Here is an 18109-nt window from a genome sequence, read left to right as displayed (position 1 = left end):
ACGTCCCAGCTCTGGATGGCCTCCCACATTCTGTCCATCACGGCGTCTCGTTTGGGCTCGTCCATCGCCCAGACGTCGGGGCCGTCGAACATGATGTGCGACAGCACGCCGCAGGCGTTGTACGACACCTCGATGCCGTCCGCCTTGCTCTCCAGCAGGTGGCTGCATCAAGCAGAGGAGGACAGGTGATGAGAAGCTTTACGTCCAGACGGTCAATCAGACCTTTAAGGAACGCGTCTGGCTTCCATTACCGGAACCACACACCTGATCCAGGTACGCTGAGTCGTCTCACCTGAACACTTTGATGAACTTTGGCGTGAGCAGCTGCGGCCTCAGAGCTTTCACCTCGGCCACGTTGCCCAGGAGTCCCAGCATGTTCCGGTGAAGCTCCTGCTTTATCTGGAAACTCCTGCAGAGCAGAGGGAGAACGTGAGGAGCCACTCTGACCCCGTACCTGCCGCAGGTAAGACACTGACTGCTCAGAACTGCTCCGCATCAGCCCGTCTGTCCAGGACAGGTGTGAGGCCTCACCTCCAGACACTCCAGGAAGAGGCTCATGCCGCGACAGTTCAGGAACATCTGGCAGTTGTCGGGCGTCTCGTCGGTGATGTTCCACAGCGCGCTCCAGGAGAACTCCATCACCTGGTCACACTGAGGGGAGACCAGCAGAACCTCGTTAGCGCAGGACCTCCAGATAATCAGGAGGGTGGAGGTCATAAGACGGAGACTCACCGTTCGGTCCTGCAGCTTCTTCTGAATTAAATTCAGCATGGTCTGAGGAGGAGGAGTAAAACATTCGTTTCAGCTAAAAAAAAAACAGTTTGTGCTTCATTCTGGACCAACTGCAGCTCTGCTGGTGAAGTTAGCAACAAAGGCCAAAGGCTCACAGGCCAAAATTAAGGGTTGGATGCATTAAAACTACTAAAACTACATCTCAATAAGTTATTATGTCACAAAAAGTTTATTCAGTCATTTAATTCAAACGATTTATGTATTATACGGGTTTCTACCAGTTTTTCCTTCCACTAAACTTTCCAATAATCTTCTTGGACACAGCCAACTGGACTCGTCTTTCCTTTCGCCATCTCTGACCTCCTGTTCAAAGCCAAACTTAAGACCCATTTATTTAAAAGGTCTTTAGATGTTTAACAGTTAGTACTTTTATATCTTTTTATCTTTTTATTGTGGTTGTATTTTAACTAGAACTGTTCTTTTGTGCTCTGTATTTGTGTTTTATTTTGTAAAGCCCTTTGGTCAATGCTAGGCTTTGTTGGAAAGTACAGTATAAATAAAAATGACTATTATTATTATTATTATTATTATTATTATTATTATTATTATTATTATTATTATTATCATCATCATCATCATCATCATCATCATTATTATTAACCAGCTTCTTGGAGCCTCTGTGGGGTTCGTCTCCATGATTTGACTAGGCCACATTTCTGTATTAAACATAATTTGTGATTACATACATTTTCTGAGAAACTAAATTTAGTTTTTCATTTTCTATAAAGCAGATTAAGAGAAATAAGCGTTTTAAATGTGTCCCTCTGTGTGGAAAGAATCTACATAAGTTTCACTTTTGAGTTTCCGGGAATAAATAAAGTTATTCTGATTTACTTTGATGAGTTTCTAATCATAAAACATAGAACAAAGTTTATTTTCTTTAGGTTTGGAAGAATCTTAGAGGAAATCAGCCCAAACTTCACCTCACACCAAACAATGGGTCCAAAATGAACGGACCAGAACCGGGTTCCAACATTTTCAATCTTATTCCAGACTTTTACGTTGACGGTTCTGGTCCGTTTGGAGCTCCATACAGGCTCATTTTTCTGTCCAATCAGAGGCCAGAATGCAGAGCCACGCCCACCTCCCTCCCTCCCAGTAGATTCCATCTACAAACGGTTCTGTAGGATCTGGACCTGAAGGTTCTGGTTGACCTCCTGCACTGGAAGCACAGGAACATTCTGACATGTTCTAGTTTAGGTTGTGTTACCTGGTCAGGACTGGAACCTGTTCTGTTTTGGTTTCTAAATTATTTTTAAATGTCACATTTATGCTGATGCTTTCCTGATTTATTTGGTATTTTATTGCTTTAAGTGTCTCGCTGTGTCTTAACTTTGCTGATTTCATCACATTTAGCTGTTTTTTTAGCCTCCCTCTGACCCTGAACGCTCTGGGTCTCTTCTGTCTGCCTTTTTCATAACGAACACGTCTCACATATTTAAAATCCAAGAACAGGAAGTTTGCACCAGATCTAACGCCATCCTGTGAATCCCGTCCGCAGGTCTAATCCTGCCGAGGTTCTGCAGGTGACGGAGTTACCTTGACGAAGCCCATCTTGCCCACGGCCTCCTTGTGGTGGTTGTCCACCTGGCAGACCAGAGCGTTGCAGAGGTGCACGGCGATCCTCTGGATGGACTCGTCCTGCCGGGCCGGCTCCAGAATCTTCAGCAGCAGCTGGTTGACCCGGCTGTACTGGAACTCCAGCTCCTCCGGGATGCTGAAGTTGCAGAGCGTCAGGCAGCAGTTTCTCTGGACCTGGAGGGGAGAAGCCGGTCAGACGTCAGGCCAACGGTACCGTCTGGGTTCTGATGAAGGTCCGGATCCCTGCAGATGACTCACAGTGACCTCCTGGTACTGCTCCATGCCGTTCAGAACCACCTGGATGACCTCCCGGCGTAACCGCACGCTCTGGTCGCTGCGGTACTCCGTGTTGGTCAGGTAGAAGAGCGCCGCGCTGCCCGTCACCTGGATGCTCTTATCGTATTTATGGCACTTTAGAGCCGCGATTACCAGCTGTTAACGAAGAGCAGAACCCGGTCAGAACCCGTGAGCTGGGCTGGTGTCATCTAGGAGGAGCCGATACGATACGATACGATATGGTTCTCTATATTTATCACTTCCAGATTAATGCTCAAAGTCATTCAATCAACAAAACCAGCCAAATATTATATTTATGATATATTAACAGCAGGGTTCCTACAACATAAGGCAAGTTAAATTCAAGACTTTTTAATGCCACTTGAAATAAAAAGTTAAGACCAAATTCACAATAAACAAGATAAACCTGGTTGCAACAACTTCACCCAAATGTTTATTTTAACATAAACTATTACTTTCTGGCCCAGTAGACATGTTTAAAATTTTGAAAAAACATTTCATATAGGAAGAAAGCTAAAAAAAACACAATTTACAGATATATTTTTAACAACTACTGAACTGAATTCATAAACTTTGTTTTGTTCCCTACTAAAATAAACTATAAATCAGTTTTAAAAACCACAACATAACCAGTGACAACTCTTTTTCCAGCTATGATCCGGCCGCAACAGTTTTTATTGGTTCCGCTATCGGGACCGAACCAATAATTGTTACATTGAGCCGTAAATTTAAAAAAATATAATTGTGTCAATTATTTTACTGTTTGGTAAGGATTACAAAAATAAAATGCTATTTATGACCTGGTAACAATTTTAAGACCTAAGAAAGACTGATTTAAGACATTTTAATGTCAATTAAGGCCTTAGTTTTAAGTTACAGAATTCAATGCCTTTTAAGACTTTTTAAGGATCCGCGGGAACCCTGAACAGGAACATAAAGTGCATTTGGTTTAATGTGTTTAATGCATCACAGAAACCAAAAATGTCTGATTTTAGGGACGAAGGAGCTTCTAAAATCCTGTCGGCCGTTACGCAAATTCGTCTCACTTCCTCGCTGTGAACAGTAACGGATGTAATAACGCCCCCTAGGGGCTGGGAGGTATATTAATTGAAAGGCAGAATATGGATATTAAATTGTTTTTAAAAACATGGACATTAATCTGTGTATGTATTTTTATGTGCAGCCCTACCTGTAAGGCCCGCAGCAGCTGGTTGCAGTGTTGTATCCGGGCGATGTCGAACAGCTGGTTGATGGCTCTGTGGGCGAGCTCAGGGCGAAACTCTGTGTAGGCCTCGATGGCGTTCAGAACCTGCTCTTCGTTCTTGGATCCGGTTACCTGGAGATTAACGAGCGACAGAAGGACGAAGATGATCAGGTCCTTTAAAAATGACGCAGATCTGATGGAACTGCAGACATTTAAAACAGCCGCTGATTTAATTCAATTCTTATTTTATTTCTATAGCGCCAGTTCATGAAACATGTCATCTCAAGGCTCTTTCCAAAATCAAATTCAATCAGATTATACAGATTGGATCAGATTATACATTTTCCCAGAAGAGCAGATTATTTATCCCAAATTCATCCTGATTTTATATGGAAATAAACCCAATTTTCTCTTAAACAAATCATGTCATCCTGGGTTTAACCACCTGTTTCATGGTTATAATCCTAAATTTATTCTGAAATTATGCAGATTTTACTCTGGTTTTGTAATCAGAATCAGAAATACTTTATTAATCCTAGACGGGAGAAATTATTTTCGCTACACGCTAAGAAGTCCTATCCTTGTTTTATCCAGATGTTATCTTGGTATTTTAAGCATTGTTTTAATTTTACATTTATCCTGGTTTTCACTTGGTTTTATTCAAGCTTCCATCTTCTGAACACATACAACGAATATTAACCTGAATTTATATCACTTTTATGCCTATTTCTGCTAAAAATAAAACCAAATTTAATGCTAGTTTTTATTTGGTCAATTGAAACCTAAGTGTATCCCTGGATTTCATTTAGTTTTATCCCAATTTTCTCCTGCTTCTGGGGAGATTTTATCCTTTTTAAAGTGCAGATTTACCCTGTTAAAGGACGTTTAAACTCTAAAACCTGGTGTTTCAGGCTGTAAGTGTCAGCGATGCAGCCTAAATATACCTTGTAGGCGGGGATGTGGGTGACGTTGCACAGCGTGGTGTCGTACAGGCCCAGGAACTGCAGCGGTCTCTTCAGCTCCTGGAACGGGTAGATGCTGCTTTTACACGGTTCAGTGCTGGAAGCAAAGAGCAGAACTGGTCAGGTGATGGAGAATTAATGAGGATTTACCTGGCAGTGAGAGGGACACCCACCTGGGCCGGCCCATGGCCTCCTCGATGTGCGGCACCGTGCAGTTGTCCAGCATGATGTGGCCCGAGATGTCCAGCGAGACCAGATGGACCAGCCGCTGGACGATGACCGTCAGGATCTTCCTGGTCATCTTGAACTTGGTGTTCCTTCTGCTCTCCCTGGAGATGTCCAGGTGTCTGGAGAAAAGCCCGGCCAGGGAGAACACACAAAGCTTTAACATGATTACATGATGCTCGTGTAGAGAAAACGCTTCAGAAACACAAACAGGAGGTCTGGAGGCAACAATTAGATAGTGATTTTAAATATTTACCAGAAATTCTACTGCAAAAAGGGAACTTAAAGTACAATTTTTCTGAAATTAGTGTTTTTCCTTGATTTGATCAGGTAAATAAGCTTACCTGCTGATAGAACGAGTATTTTTACCCCTAAAATAAGATAATTAGATATACTGCACTTGAAAGAAGAAGATGGAGATGAATTATTCTTATTTTAATCTTATTTACCTGCTCAAATCAAGGAAAAATACAATAATATCAAGAACATTTTACTCACTTTTAGTTCCCTTTTTGCAGTGTATTGAAATATACGTTTTTAATTGAAAAAATGTTTATATTTCCAGTTTAAAACCAGGACAAGTGGTTTCATGAACCTTGATTTAAACAGAAGGCTGCGGGCATTCAGCAGCTGAAGGACCGGTTGATCCAGATTCTTTTAATAACACAAGATGTTTTTATTGTAATTATCGCTGAGTGGAGGATTTCTGCTCTAACACATCCAGGCTGGGAGGAGTTTGTGTTAAACCACAAAATGTGACCTCATACCCACAACATTCAAAATTCAGGTAAACAACAGAAAACTAAATCTTCAATGAAGAGAAAAACTAATTTGTAATTTATCTTCAAATTAAACTACAGTTGTGAAATTATATATATAAAAAAGCTTAGTGTTATTTATTTACGGTACTATTTCTCTATCTGCAGGAGATCTTCTCCTCGTTACAGTTTATTCGTCAGCAACCTTTTCCCACAACTAACACGCCCTATAATAAACCCAGGGTGGCTCTTCATGATTTACATGAACGTACAAACGGTCTAAATAAAGTTGGCTCACCAAAAGGAAGCATGTACATAAAAAAGAGGGACCCAGGTCCTCAGCCCTGAGGTGCACTATTGATAGGACATATCTTTATTTTTTAGGCAGCATTGAAAACTACCAACACTGATGAATCTCCTCCGTCTGACCTCAACAGTGACTGTGAGTTAAGAAGCTCACATGGAGAGAGATGCTAATGTGTGAGGAAAATATGGGTTATTAAAGCAAATGTTGTTATTGCTGCACTTTTATTCTGGCTGTGAATGAATAAACAGCATCAGGGTTTAACATATAGTGAGGTCACAGTTTTAATGTAATTTCTTCTCGGTAAACAGACTAACCTCCAGGTTCAGAGAGCAGCCGCCCTGCTGAGTGGAAGCAGGGTAATTTTTCTAAATGTGAATTATCAATAACTTAATGTAATCACCTATCATGGACACAATTAGACTACAATCATTAAAAATAAACACCTCAACCACAGGAATGTTTTTAATCTGCGTGATCTTACACAACCTTCATGTTCTTTAGCTACGGCTACGTTCACTCTGCAGCTCTTGATGCTAAATTACGATTTTTGTCTGATATCTGATTTTTTTAGGTGGCCGTTCTTATTACTATTAAACGCAGCCGCCTTCTTCCTTCTGTCTGAACGGTTCTAGACCGCAAAGTGACCCGCATGTGCAGATACAGACGTCACAGAGCAGCGCGCTGTTAGCTGAAGTAACGGAGAATGTAATTGTTTCTAGATGTGTTTAATAAAGTTTTGTTTAAAAAAAAAACAGACAAAAAAATAAATAAATAAAAGAAATGCTGACACTAGCCAGCATCTCTCCTCGTTGTTATTAGAAAGCTGTTGAGCAATGAGAGCCGATAATATTAAGACCTCATCAAGATAAGAGACTTTATTGATCTCACAGTGGAGAAATTCACGCGTCACATCGGCTCAATAATTAAAAGAAGGTGAGAGTATAACACTAAATATAACACTATATATAACACTAAGTATAACACTATAACAGTATAACACTATATATAACACTAAGTAAGGTAAGGAGAAAGCAGGGAGACATTAACGGCCTTTTATGCAGCGTTAGCTGCTGCTGCTGTCATGATGAGTGACAGACAGGAGAGAGACGTGACCGTTCAGACTTTTAAATAAATCCCATATATATCGGATTTAAGTCGAGAAAATCAGATCTTTTTGGGAGTGAAAAGTTCACACTGATATGAAAAAGACGGATATGAATCCCATTTAGCCAAAAAGATCAGATTTGGGTCGTATTCCCCTGCAGTGTAACGTAGCAGAACATCCATGTTCTTTATTCCCATCACAGAGAAATCTGCATATAAAGATGGCTTAAAATATTAATAAATGGTCCAGATGTTTTTGCATCTGTTCTGCTGAGTAAGCTGGTTATTAGGATTGTGTCTCAGCAGATAACTGCGTTTCTAAAGCTTAATAAACACCTGATGGAATAAAATAAAGAAGATTTCAAAAGATCTTCCAAACATCAGACAAGAAATTTATTAAAGTTCAACCAGATACTTCTCGTGATTAAATCTGGGAAAGTTTGACAAAAGGCAAATAAAACAAAAAAAACTTTGAATCCTTAAGAACCAAACAGTGAAGGCTTAGAAGTTTTGTTCACAATAAAGTGATGTTAACTTTATATTATTCATTAATATATCCATACCTGTTATACTGTAATATTGTTTGGGCAAGTACATTTCCTAGTTATCTTAAAATAATACTACTTTTACAAAAAGCTTTTGTTTGCTTAGCAACATTTTCTAAAGTTGATACAGCTAGTGCTCCACTTTTCTCCAAATTACAGCTGTTGAATATTTATGAAATTAATATTTATCAAACATGTACCTTTGTTTTAATGATAAAACAAGGTCCCTAACCCTAAGAACTGCCAAGTGCATTCTTACAACACTAGACAAGTTTTGTCTTTTCATTTACCATTAAGTATTAAAACTCAAGTGCAATTTTGTTTTCGGCGTCCTGGTGCAAAACTATGCAATGAATATGGAAAATATTTGGAATCTTCAGAAATAAATGGTAGAAAGTCTTTGAAAAAAATACTGCTATCCAAAAAAGACAGTGATGTATGATTTTACAAATACTGACTCCCTGAAATGTGAAAGCTAAAATGTAAAAATAATGTTACTGTACTTGTCTTTTCTGTTTTCTCTCTTGAATGAAAGGACTTTCATAACGTGAGCTGCCTGATGTTTGGTTGTTTTAGTGGTGTGGCCTTTGGTATAAGTTTCTGTCACACTCCATCACATTTTTTTTTATTGATGTGTGCTGAGTTTCTATTTTGATTTGTGAAAATAAAAAAAAAAAAAATAAAGAATAAGGTTGTGGAAATGCAGCCTTGAGGAACCGTCTGACCTGTAGGAACATGTTTGCCCTCAGAAGCTGCAGGCAGAGCGGTAAGTTAACCTCAGATGATGAGCTGCAGCGGTGGAACCTCCAGGTACCATCAACAGGTGAGAGTCGTCTGTGTAAAACTGGAACTGAGCTTCTAAAAAAGCAGCAGGGCGCCTCAGACGGTGAACTTCTCAGTTCTGACCCAGATGTCTTTAGTTTTATTTTTATGTGTCCTGTCTGACGGTATAACACTAAGAATTGTTGTCCTAATGCCACAGAGAGCCCAACAGATTCACTTCCACAAGTGGAGCATCACTGCTTTCACTATAGCGCTGACCCGGCTTTCTATAAAATGCATAATTAGGAGGTAATTTGATCCAAAGCAACAAAAACTGAAAGTCTCCTCAACCTGAACTCAACATGAAATGATGTTTGATATTTAAACCGCAGCAGACGCTGAGAACCAGCGAGGTGCTCTGTGAGAACCTTACCTGAGGTTCTGCAGCTCCAGCACCGTACTGACCAGTTCCTCTGACAGGTCCACGTTGTACAGCACCAGAGACGCCAGCCTGTCCTTCCACTGCGTGAGGAACGCCGTCCCCTGTAGGTGTACGTTGGACAGACCCAGAGAGGTGAGGGACCTGAGGGGTTTGAGCAGGTCCTCGGCCTCCATCTCATCCGGCAGGCCGCCCAGGTTCAGCAGCCTGAGGCGGTTAAAGCCCTGGAAGCTAAAGTCCGTCTCCAGGGCCTGCCGAGCCGTGGGGATCTCGTCGTCCTCGTCGTCCGTGTCCTCGGTGCAGGCCAGCGGGGCGCCGTCCTTCCTGTAGAAGATGTTGTTGCAGCCGAACAGGCAGAGCGACACCAGCGTCTCCCGGAAGCTGCTGAGGGTCTTCAGGCTGCGAGAGGACAGGCTGTTGCAGTAGGTGAGGTGGAGCTCGATCAGGTCCTGGCAGGAAATAAACGTATTAAAGAAGCATTCTGGACAACTTTTATAAACATTTAACACACGAGGACTAGAAAGGCACCAATCAGCCAATCAGATGCTTAAAAAATCTGATTTTTTTCCTCCGTTTGATACATTTACAATATTGACTAATTTCAGTCTAGAAATCCTCCATCAACAGCTTTAGCTTTGATTCACTTTTTTAGTTTATTAAAAATTACTGATAAATTTTCATTTTGGATTCAATATTAATAACTATTAAAGAACACAAAGCTTCTAGTCAGAGTGGCTCATGTTACCCTGAGCTACCTCTATAGTTATGCTGCTATAGGCTTAGGCTGCTGGAGGACATCAGGATCTGTTTCTCTCTCTCTGCTGAGTTCTCCTACTACTCTCCAATCTGCATTGTTTGTTGTTATTTCAGCTTTTAACTTTTTGTTCTCTGTCATTTTTCTCTTCATAGAAGGTACACCTGGTCTGGCGTTCTGTTAGCTGTGACATCATCAGGGGAGGCAGATCATCCTCTATTACCATCTAACATAGAAAGTACTCCTGGATCAATGTGAGCTTCTGAGCTTTCTGTGTCTCTGCTCTGTCTTCTCTAACATAGAAAGTACTCCTGGGTCAATGTGAGCTTCTGTGCTTTCTGTGTCTCTGCTCTGTCTTCTCTAAGCCCCAGTGGGTGGAGGCAGATGAGCGTTCACACTGAGCCTGGTTCTGGTTCTGCTGGAGGTTCTCCTCCCTGTTAAAGGGGAGTTTTCCTCTCCACTGTCGCTTCATGCATGCTCAGTATGAGGGATTGCTGCAAAGCCATCAACAATGCAGACGACTGTCCACTGTGGCTCTACGCTCTTTCTGGAGGAGTGAATGCTGCTTGGAGAGACTTGATGCAACCTGCTGGGTTTCCTTAGAGAGGAAACTTTCTCACCAACCTGGAGGATCTGATGGAGTCTGACTTTGGAAAGAGACTTGAGATGATGTGAATTGATGCTATATAAATAAAATTTAAATGAACTGAAGTGAATAAGAAATAAAAAGTAGCATATGCTATCAGACAGCAAGAGTTGGATCAATGCGTCTCTAATAAAGACAATTATTTAATATAATTCATATAATCTCTGATTCATTCCTAGTGTTAGCAGCTAGTTTAAGCCTGAACATGGATCAAACTAAAGTTCCATTGAGAGAAAAATAAAGTAATTTCTCTGCATTTTGCAGAAGAAGCTGAGCAGAAAGCTGAGCCAGAGTCCAGAGAAGAACCTCAGACAGTCTGGTGAACGGCTGCTCCAGATCAGGGAAAGGAGGAAATGGATGCTCACCTGTTTCCGTATGGCCTCCAGGTCTCTGTCCCGCACAAAGTCTTCTCTCAGCTGCACTCGGGTCAGCCTGGTGCTCCGAGGGTCCGAGAAGAGCTGGAAGAAGCTCTCCTCTGGTTCAAAGTTACTGTCCGTGTGGACCAGCTCCATGTATCTGTGAGGAGAGACGGATTAAAATCTGCAGCTGCCAGACAGAACCAATCGCTCACAGATGCTGAAGAAACGTTTGCGTACGTGTTGACGAGTTTGTCGCAGATTTCGCTGGGGAGGAAGATGTCGGAGCGCATGCAGAGCTTGCTCCTGAAGCCCTGGTAGCACATGGTCTTCCTCAGGTTCCTCAGGCAGAAGACCGTGGCCAGAGTCATGAGGCTGTCCGGGTTGTCTCCGGCTTTGGCTGCCATGTTGGCCCCTCCTTCCCTGGCTCAGACTAACGGCGGGCGGCGGACCTGAGGGGCGAAGGACCAGCATCACTGAATGTTTTAAAATCACCGGTGTGTTTTATTTCATATCTAACAAGAAGAGCTCTGAGAAGAATCAGGAGGAAGGAAAAGGATCAAAAACTGATTAAATGTCAAATCCTTCTGAGGTGAAGGAGGAGCAGAAGAATGACGGGAAACAGACGCTGCTTTTTACGCTCGTTTAAAAACCAGGATAAAATGCAGGAAAGTTAAAAATAAGACAAAAGTCTGATAAAAACAGAGTAACAGTCTGACCAAATTCAGGATAAAACCAGAAGAAAACCACATTAATAACAGAGAAGACTGAGTAAATTCAGAGAAAAAAGTTAAATAAAAACCGGATAAAACAAAGATAAAAATGGGATAAATCTGGGATCTAAATCCAGTTAAAACCAGAATATAATGTAGGAAAAATAAGTTAAAAAACAACAAACAGACGCTGCTTTTTACACTTGTTTAAAACCAGGATAAAATGCAGGAAATTAAAAATAAGACAAAACTCTGATAAAAACAGAATAACAGTCTGACCAAATTCAGGATAAAACCAGAAGAAAACCACATTAAAAACAGGACAGACTCTGAATAAATAAGTTCAATAAAAAAACGGATCAAACCAAGATAAAAATGGGATAAATCTGGAATCTAAAGATAAAACCAGGATAAAACTAGAGGAAACCGCAGCAGAATTAGGATAAATCTAGTTATGAAGCAGAAGGAAAAGTTAATTTTTTTACAAATCAGAAACTGAAAACTTGGGAGTGAATCTTAATTCAGAAGCAGCCAAGAGGAGCGTGGTAGCTCTGGAGGAGCTGCAGAGATCCACAGCTCATGTGGGACAATCTGTTGCCATGACAACTATTAGTAACGAGCTCCACAGAAAAAGCCATGTGAGACACGGCGGTGGCAGCATCATGCTGAGGGGATACAGGGAAGCTAAAAACGATGGAAGAACACCTGGAGGAGACCTGAGGCCGGGCTGGAGGTCCACCTGCCAGCAGGAGAACCACCAGGAACCTGCAGCCTGAGATGTTATGGGACGGTTTAGATCAGAGCAGATCCAGACAGAACGGCCTAGTCAAAGTCCAGACCTAAACCCAACTAAGACTCAATAACTGATGTTCTCAGAGGTTCTCCATCCAACCTGGCTGGGCTGGAGATGTTCTACAAAGCAGAATGAGCAGAACCTTCAAAGCTGGGGGAGAAGATCCTGGCTATTAACGGCCAGCATCTGCTAAAGGTTCGGCAGGAACATCTGAGAACCGCAGAACCGGTACCGAACCTGGCAGAAACTTTTTACATGATTTCAACGTTAATTAAACGATTTATGGACCTAAAAAATTCACTTAAAGCTCGTTTAAACGGAACCAGGTTTCGGTTTAAAAATGAGCAGAAATAACCGTTAATGAGAAACAAACCCAGTTATGACGCCGGGGATGGTTCTGGTCGGCCTGAGAGGTTCGGTGACCCGGTTGGTTCTGTTCGGATCACTGAGCTGAACTGAGGACACAGTTAGCAGCAGCTTAGCCGCAGAGGAGAAACACTTAGCTGCCGTTAGCTGCTGACAAACCCAACCGGTTCCTGTGAAGCACCAGAACCGAACCGGGTTACCGAGCAGAACCCATTCTAGGACTGGTTGAAGCTGCCCCCTGCCGGGTCCGGCCCGGTACCGGGGCAGAATTAGCCGCTGTTAGCGCTGACTTTCCTGCTGTGAGACTAGCCAAACTTAGCAGCAGGCTAACCGAACCGGACAGCTGGGCTGGATGAGACCGGCTCAGGGAGCGGGTCAGCGGGGCCCGGGCCGGTTCCGGGCTCCGGCGGGCCGGCAGCAGCCTACCTGGGCGGCGTGTCCTGCTGACGGCTTCGGCTGGAGCGTTTTCAGTCCTCAATCATCTGGTTTTCGCTTTCGTCCCGATGTCAACAAACAGACTCCTCCTCCTCCTCTTCCTCTGCTCCCACTTCCGGTAGCTGTCATCGCCCCGGTGGCCTCCACCGGAGCAGAGCTGCTGCACCGGGAACCGGAGAGAACCGGAGAGAACCGGAGTCACACGGAGGAACCCACTGGGTTTAAAATGTTGGAGTCAGTGAGAGGAAATATGGTGAGAGGGAGAGAGGGAGACAGGAGGTGGAGAACCTGGTCTACCTGGTGGGGAGAGAACCTGATCTACCTGGTGGGGAGAGAACCTGGTCTACCTGGTGGGGAGGAACCTGGTTCCTAGGTGAGAGAAGAACCTGGTCCATCAGGTGGGGAGAGAACCTGGTCCATCAGGTGGGGGAGGAACCTGGTTCCTAGGTGAGAGAAGAACCTGGTGCACAAGATGGGTGGAGAACCTGGAGCACTAGGTGGGGAGAGAACCTGGTCCATCAGGTGGGAAAGAACCTGATCTACCAGGTGGTGGAGAACCTGTTCCATCAGGTGGTGGAGAACCTGGTCCATCAGGTGGGGGGATAACATGGTTCACAAGGTGAGAGAAGAACCTGGTCCACCAGGTGGGGGAGAACCTGATCTACCAAGTGGGGGAGAACCTGTTCCATCAGGTGGGGAGAGAACCTGGTTCCTAGATGAGAGAAGAACCTGGTGCACCAGGTGGTGGAGAACCTGGAGCACCAGGTGGGGGAGAAACCTGGTCCACCAGGTGGGGGAGAACCTGGTTCCTAGGTGAGAGAAGAACCTGGTGCACAAGATGGGGGAGAAACCTGGTGGAAAAGGTGGGGGAGAACCTGGTTCACCAGGTGGGGGAGGAACCAGGTCCATCAGGTGGAGAAGAACCTGGAGCACCAGGTGGGGGAGAACCTGGTCCACCAGGTGGTGGAGAACCTGGAGCACCAGGTGGGGGAGAACCTGGTTCCTAGGTGAGAGAAGAACCTGGTTCACCAGGTGGAGGAGAACCTGGTCCACCAGGTGGGGGAGAACCTGGTTCCTAGGTGAGAGAAGAACCTGGTTCACCAGGTGGGGGAGGAACCTGGTTCCTAGGTGAGAGAAGAACCTGGTGCACCAGGTGGGGGAGAACCTGGTTCCTAGGTGAGAGAAGAACCTGGTCCACCTGGTGGAGGAGAACCTGGTTCCTAGGTGAGAGAAGAACCTGGTGCACCAGGTGGAGGAGAACCTGGTTTACCAGGTGGGGAGAGAACCTGGTCCATCAGGTGGGGAAGAACCTGATCTACCAGGTGGGGAGAGAACCTGGTTCACCAGGTGAAAGAAGAACTTGGTCCACCAGGTGAACAGGGTAGGTGGAGAACAGATGGCAGGCAGGGTGGAGCAGATGGAGATGATGTTTCACGTCAGGATGGCTGTAAACGATGGCCAGGTCTTCGCTGGGAGGGACAGAAATCAGAGGGACAGCTCAGGTTGGAGACAAAGGTCAGACTGGATAGTCGCTTTCAAAGCTGATCAAGCAGCTCGAGCTTTTCCACCTGCTGGCGGTGGTCAGAGGGTCCGGTGGAACCGATGTCTGGCAGCCTCTGTCAGTCTGGTCCAGGGCAGCAGTGGCTACTAACAGCTCACCACCGTCAGGGTGTGAATGGGTGACTGACTGTAGAGTAAAGCGCTTTGGGGTCACCAGACTAGACAGAGTAAGCCATTTACCGTTCTGTGACGCTCCTGCCAAAAACAGAATATCTGTGACAGACCAACAGGAGGAAGTGAATATTAAAGTGGAGAGAGAACTGGAACATGGTTTTCAGCCACCTTTTGACAGATTCTGGTTTGGGGTCAGACTTTGGGGTCTGTCTCTACCAGCGTTGGTCATCTGCAGGAGGCCCTCAGGGGGACTTGTGTCGGTGCCTTTGCACCCATCCTCTCTTCCCTAATATGTGCAACACCTCACCTCATCGGTAGGGTGACGATAGACGTTGAGGGCACGGGGAGAGAGAGAAGTGGGCAGGGGATGCAGCCTTTGGTGTGTCCCAAGGGGTTGGGTTCCTGTTGGGTGGACCCTTGTTGGGTGGACCCCCGTTGGGTGGACCCCCGTTGGGTGGGCTCCTGTTGGGTGGGCCCTCGTTGGGTGGGCTCCTGTTGGGTGGGCTCCTGTTGGGTGGACCCCCGCTGGGTGGGCTCCTGTTGGGTGGACCCCCGTTGGGTGTCCTATGGCTCCTGGGGATGTGCCAGGTTGGATGTGGGCAGCAGGGACCACACTGGGCTCTGCTGGGATGGTAAACCTATCTCTCCTGCTTGGTGCTGGTGGTCTTGCTACCGACGTTGTTTCCAGGTTTGACTAGCAGAGCGTCGGGTAGCGGTGTGGCTTGGCTGGGGGCTTGGTGGGTGCCCTATGTCTTAGCTTCTGCTTCTTTGCCCTGGGGGCAGAAGGGGGCTGGCTACAGCCTTGATTTACAAAGGTCAGTCACACAATTAGCTGCCGTTGGGGGATGCCTTGTGTCCGTCTCACTGGGGCTGCTTCTGGAGCCAAGTCCATACCTGTCCTGAGCTGCTCTCAGGTGTTTTGGGTTGCAGACCTCCAGCTGCTCTCACCACTCCAACAACTGCGTACCTCCAGCTGATAAACTTGCTCACAGTCTCCCGCTCAGTACAAGCAAACTTATTCCCACACATACACTCACACACCGACACAGATGATCCTCATGGTTAAAGTTCTTATGACCACAGGTTACTACTACATCCATGTGGCCTGCGTGCTTGGATGTTGGATACAGTCTTGATTTACAAAAGTCAATCATGCAATTATAAAAAGCGTCTTAAAATATATTGTGTCTGTGGAGCAAACCTGGCCAACATGTAGACAACCAGCTTCTATCTGACGTGGCTGAAATGCCGAGACAGGATGTGGAGAACAGGAACGTCTACAGACTGACATCTCTCCCCTTCTTCACTAAACCGATCAAGCTCAGACTAGCTGGAGAGTGTCTGTGAACATCAGGTTCCACGTCTTGCCACTAGCTCACAGTTAGATTCAGGTCTGGACTTTGACTAGGCCATTCTAACCCATGGATCTGCTTTAACCTAAACCAAGGGTCTGCAACGTTTACAGTCTAAAGAACCACTTTACCTCCAATCCACTTGAATTAAACTCGTTCAGAGCCTCAAATGTTGTGATCTATATCTGTGATAAAGATCTACTGTAGGAAATATGATGTCATTGTTAAAGAAACGTCCTTTTGTGTTTATTTTGAGGTTTAAAAAAGAAGAGGATGGACAGGATGTTGATATTTGTGGATAATGATGTAGAAAAAAAATCATAGTTTCCAACATAATGAAAAAATATTGATTTAAAATGTAATATTACTGGCACTTTTAGCATCATTCTGTTGTGAAAATTAAAAGCAATTATTCCAAGAAAACTGCTAAAACTTGCATTTATTATCATTATTACATTTAATTACCATAATAAAAATATAATTTGTAGTTATTAAGAGCCGCTGTGAAAGGTCCAAAGAGCCACAGGTTGCAGACCCCTGAATAAACCATCCCATAATATCTCTGGCTGTTCAGGCTGCTTCTCCAGCCATCCATCCTCCATCAGCTCTGCTTCCCACAGCATGATGCTGCCACCACCGTGTTTTACGCTGGGTATGGTTGGTTCAGAGTCATGCAGGCTGGAATATTACGTTCTGCTGGTCAAGACTTGATGCAATCTGCTGGCTTTCCTTAGAGAGGAAACTTTTTAATCAGACCAGGAGTCACCAACCTTTCTGGAACAGAGAGCTGCTTCATTGGTGTTGTGTCATACGAAGGGTTACTAGTACTGACCTTTGACCAAGAAGACTGAGTTCACCTAAATTTTATGCAAAACAAAGACATTTTTCATGCTTTTTATAGATATTGTCATTGTTAAATCTGTATAAAGAATTTCCCTCTGGGATTATTAAAGTATTTCTGATTCTGATAAATGCAAGTGTGATTAAACAGGAAGAGTAACGGAGTAAAATAAAATTTTAGATGCAGCTCACTGGTGGATTGTGTGTGTGTGTTTTTTAGTGGGAACCACATGTAGTCCTCGGGGGCTTCTTGGTGCCTGCAGGCCCCATGTTGGTGACCCCTGGTCTGGAGGATGTGAGTGAACCGACTTTGTAAAGAGCCTTCAGATGACATGTGCTGTGAACTAGAGCTATATTAATTAATTAATTGAACTTTATTGATCTCACAATAGAGAAATTCACTTCTGCATCTTAACCCATCTCCTTGGGGAGCAGTGGGCTGCCATGTGCAGCGCCTGGGGAGCGATCTGGGGTTAAGGGTCTTGCTCAGGGACCCAGAGTGCAGGCAGTGGGGATCGAACCGGGTACTTGCATCCTTCTCAGAGTGCACACTGCAAAAAGAGAACTAAAAATAAGTAGAATTTTCTTGAAATGAATGTATTTGCCCTTGATTTGAGCAGGTAAATAAGATCATCTGCCAATGGAATAAGATAATTAGATATACAGCACTTGAAATAAGATGATGGAGATGAATTGTCCCTATTTTAAGTGCAAAAATCTTATTCCATTGGCAAATAATCTTATTTACATGCTCAATTCAAGGAAAAATACTCTAATTTCAAGAAGTTTTTTCTTATTTTTAGTTCTATTTTTGCAGTGCAGGCACACTGCTCTAACCACTAGGCCACTAACTCCCTAAATAAACTGAACCTTTCAACCACCAGTTGGAGTCGGAGCAGACGGTCGCTCACACAGAGCCTGGTTCTGGTTCTGGTTCTGCTGGAGTTATCTTTCTGTCAAAAGGGAGTTATTTCTCTCCACTGTCACCACATGCTTGATCATGGTAGAAAATTAGCAGCTTCCTTGGATAACTTTGTACCAGTATCACAAACGGAATATATGCGCATGTTATTTAAAGCAGGACTGAATGGACTTGTATGTGAATAATCTTTAATGGATTTTATATATATTCTAGATGAGTCTGAGTGGATGTCCTTCATGGAGGCCGTGCAGAGCCTCAGTCCGGCTGCAGGGCGGCAGCAGC

At 44.2% G+C, this 18109-nt stretch overlaps 1 protein-coding gene across 1 annotated transcript in view; it reads right to left on the bottom strand.

The window, feature by feature from the left end:
- The window catches only part of zer1 (zyg-11 related, cell cycle regulator), a 22105-nt gene extending 9373 nt beyond the window's left edge, over window positions 1-12732 (bottom strand). Inside the window, 14 exon segments of the mRNA XM_036139917.1 lie at window positions 1-162; window positions 293-396; window positions 398-409; window positions 532-651; window positions 733-774; window positions 2332-2547; window positions 2632-2805; window positions 3860-4006; window positions 4819-4933; window positions 5010-5183; window positions 8971-9425; window positions 10742-10892; window positions 10973-11184; window positions 12612-12732. The exon segment at window positions 1-162 is cut by the window's left edge and continues 27 nt beyond it. Coding sequence (XP_035995810.1) covers window positions 1-162; window positions 293-396; window positions 398-409; window positions 532-651; window positions 733-774; window positions 2332-2547; window positions 2632-2805; window positions 3860-4006; window positions 4819-4933; window positions 5010-5183; window positions 8971-9425; window positions 10742-10892; window positions 10973-11139 — 2039 coding nt within the window. The 5' untranslated portion in view covers window positions 11140-11184; window positions 12612-12732.
- Between the last annotated feature and the right edge of the window lie 5377 nt (window positions 12733-18109).

The sequence above is a fragment of the Fundulus heteroclitus genome, chromosome 8, assembly GCF_011125445.2.
Source record: "Fundulus heteroclitus isolate FHET01 chromosome 8, MU-UCD_Fhet_4.1, whole genome shotgun sequence".
NCBI classification, from domain to species: Eukaryota; Metazoa; Chordata; class Actinopteri; order Cyprinodontiformes; family Fundulidae; genus Fundulus; species Fundulus heteroclitus.
The sequence above is the reverse complement of the archived record's forward strand: the minus strand, read 5'-3'. Positions and strand labels throughout refer to the sequence as shown.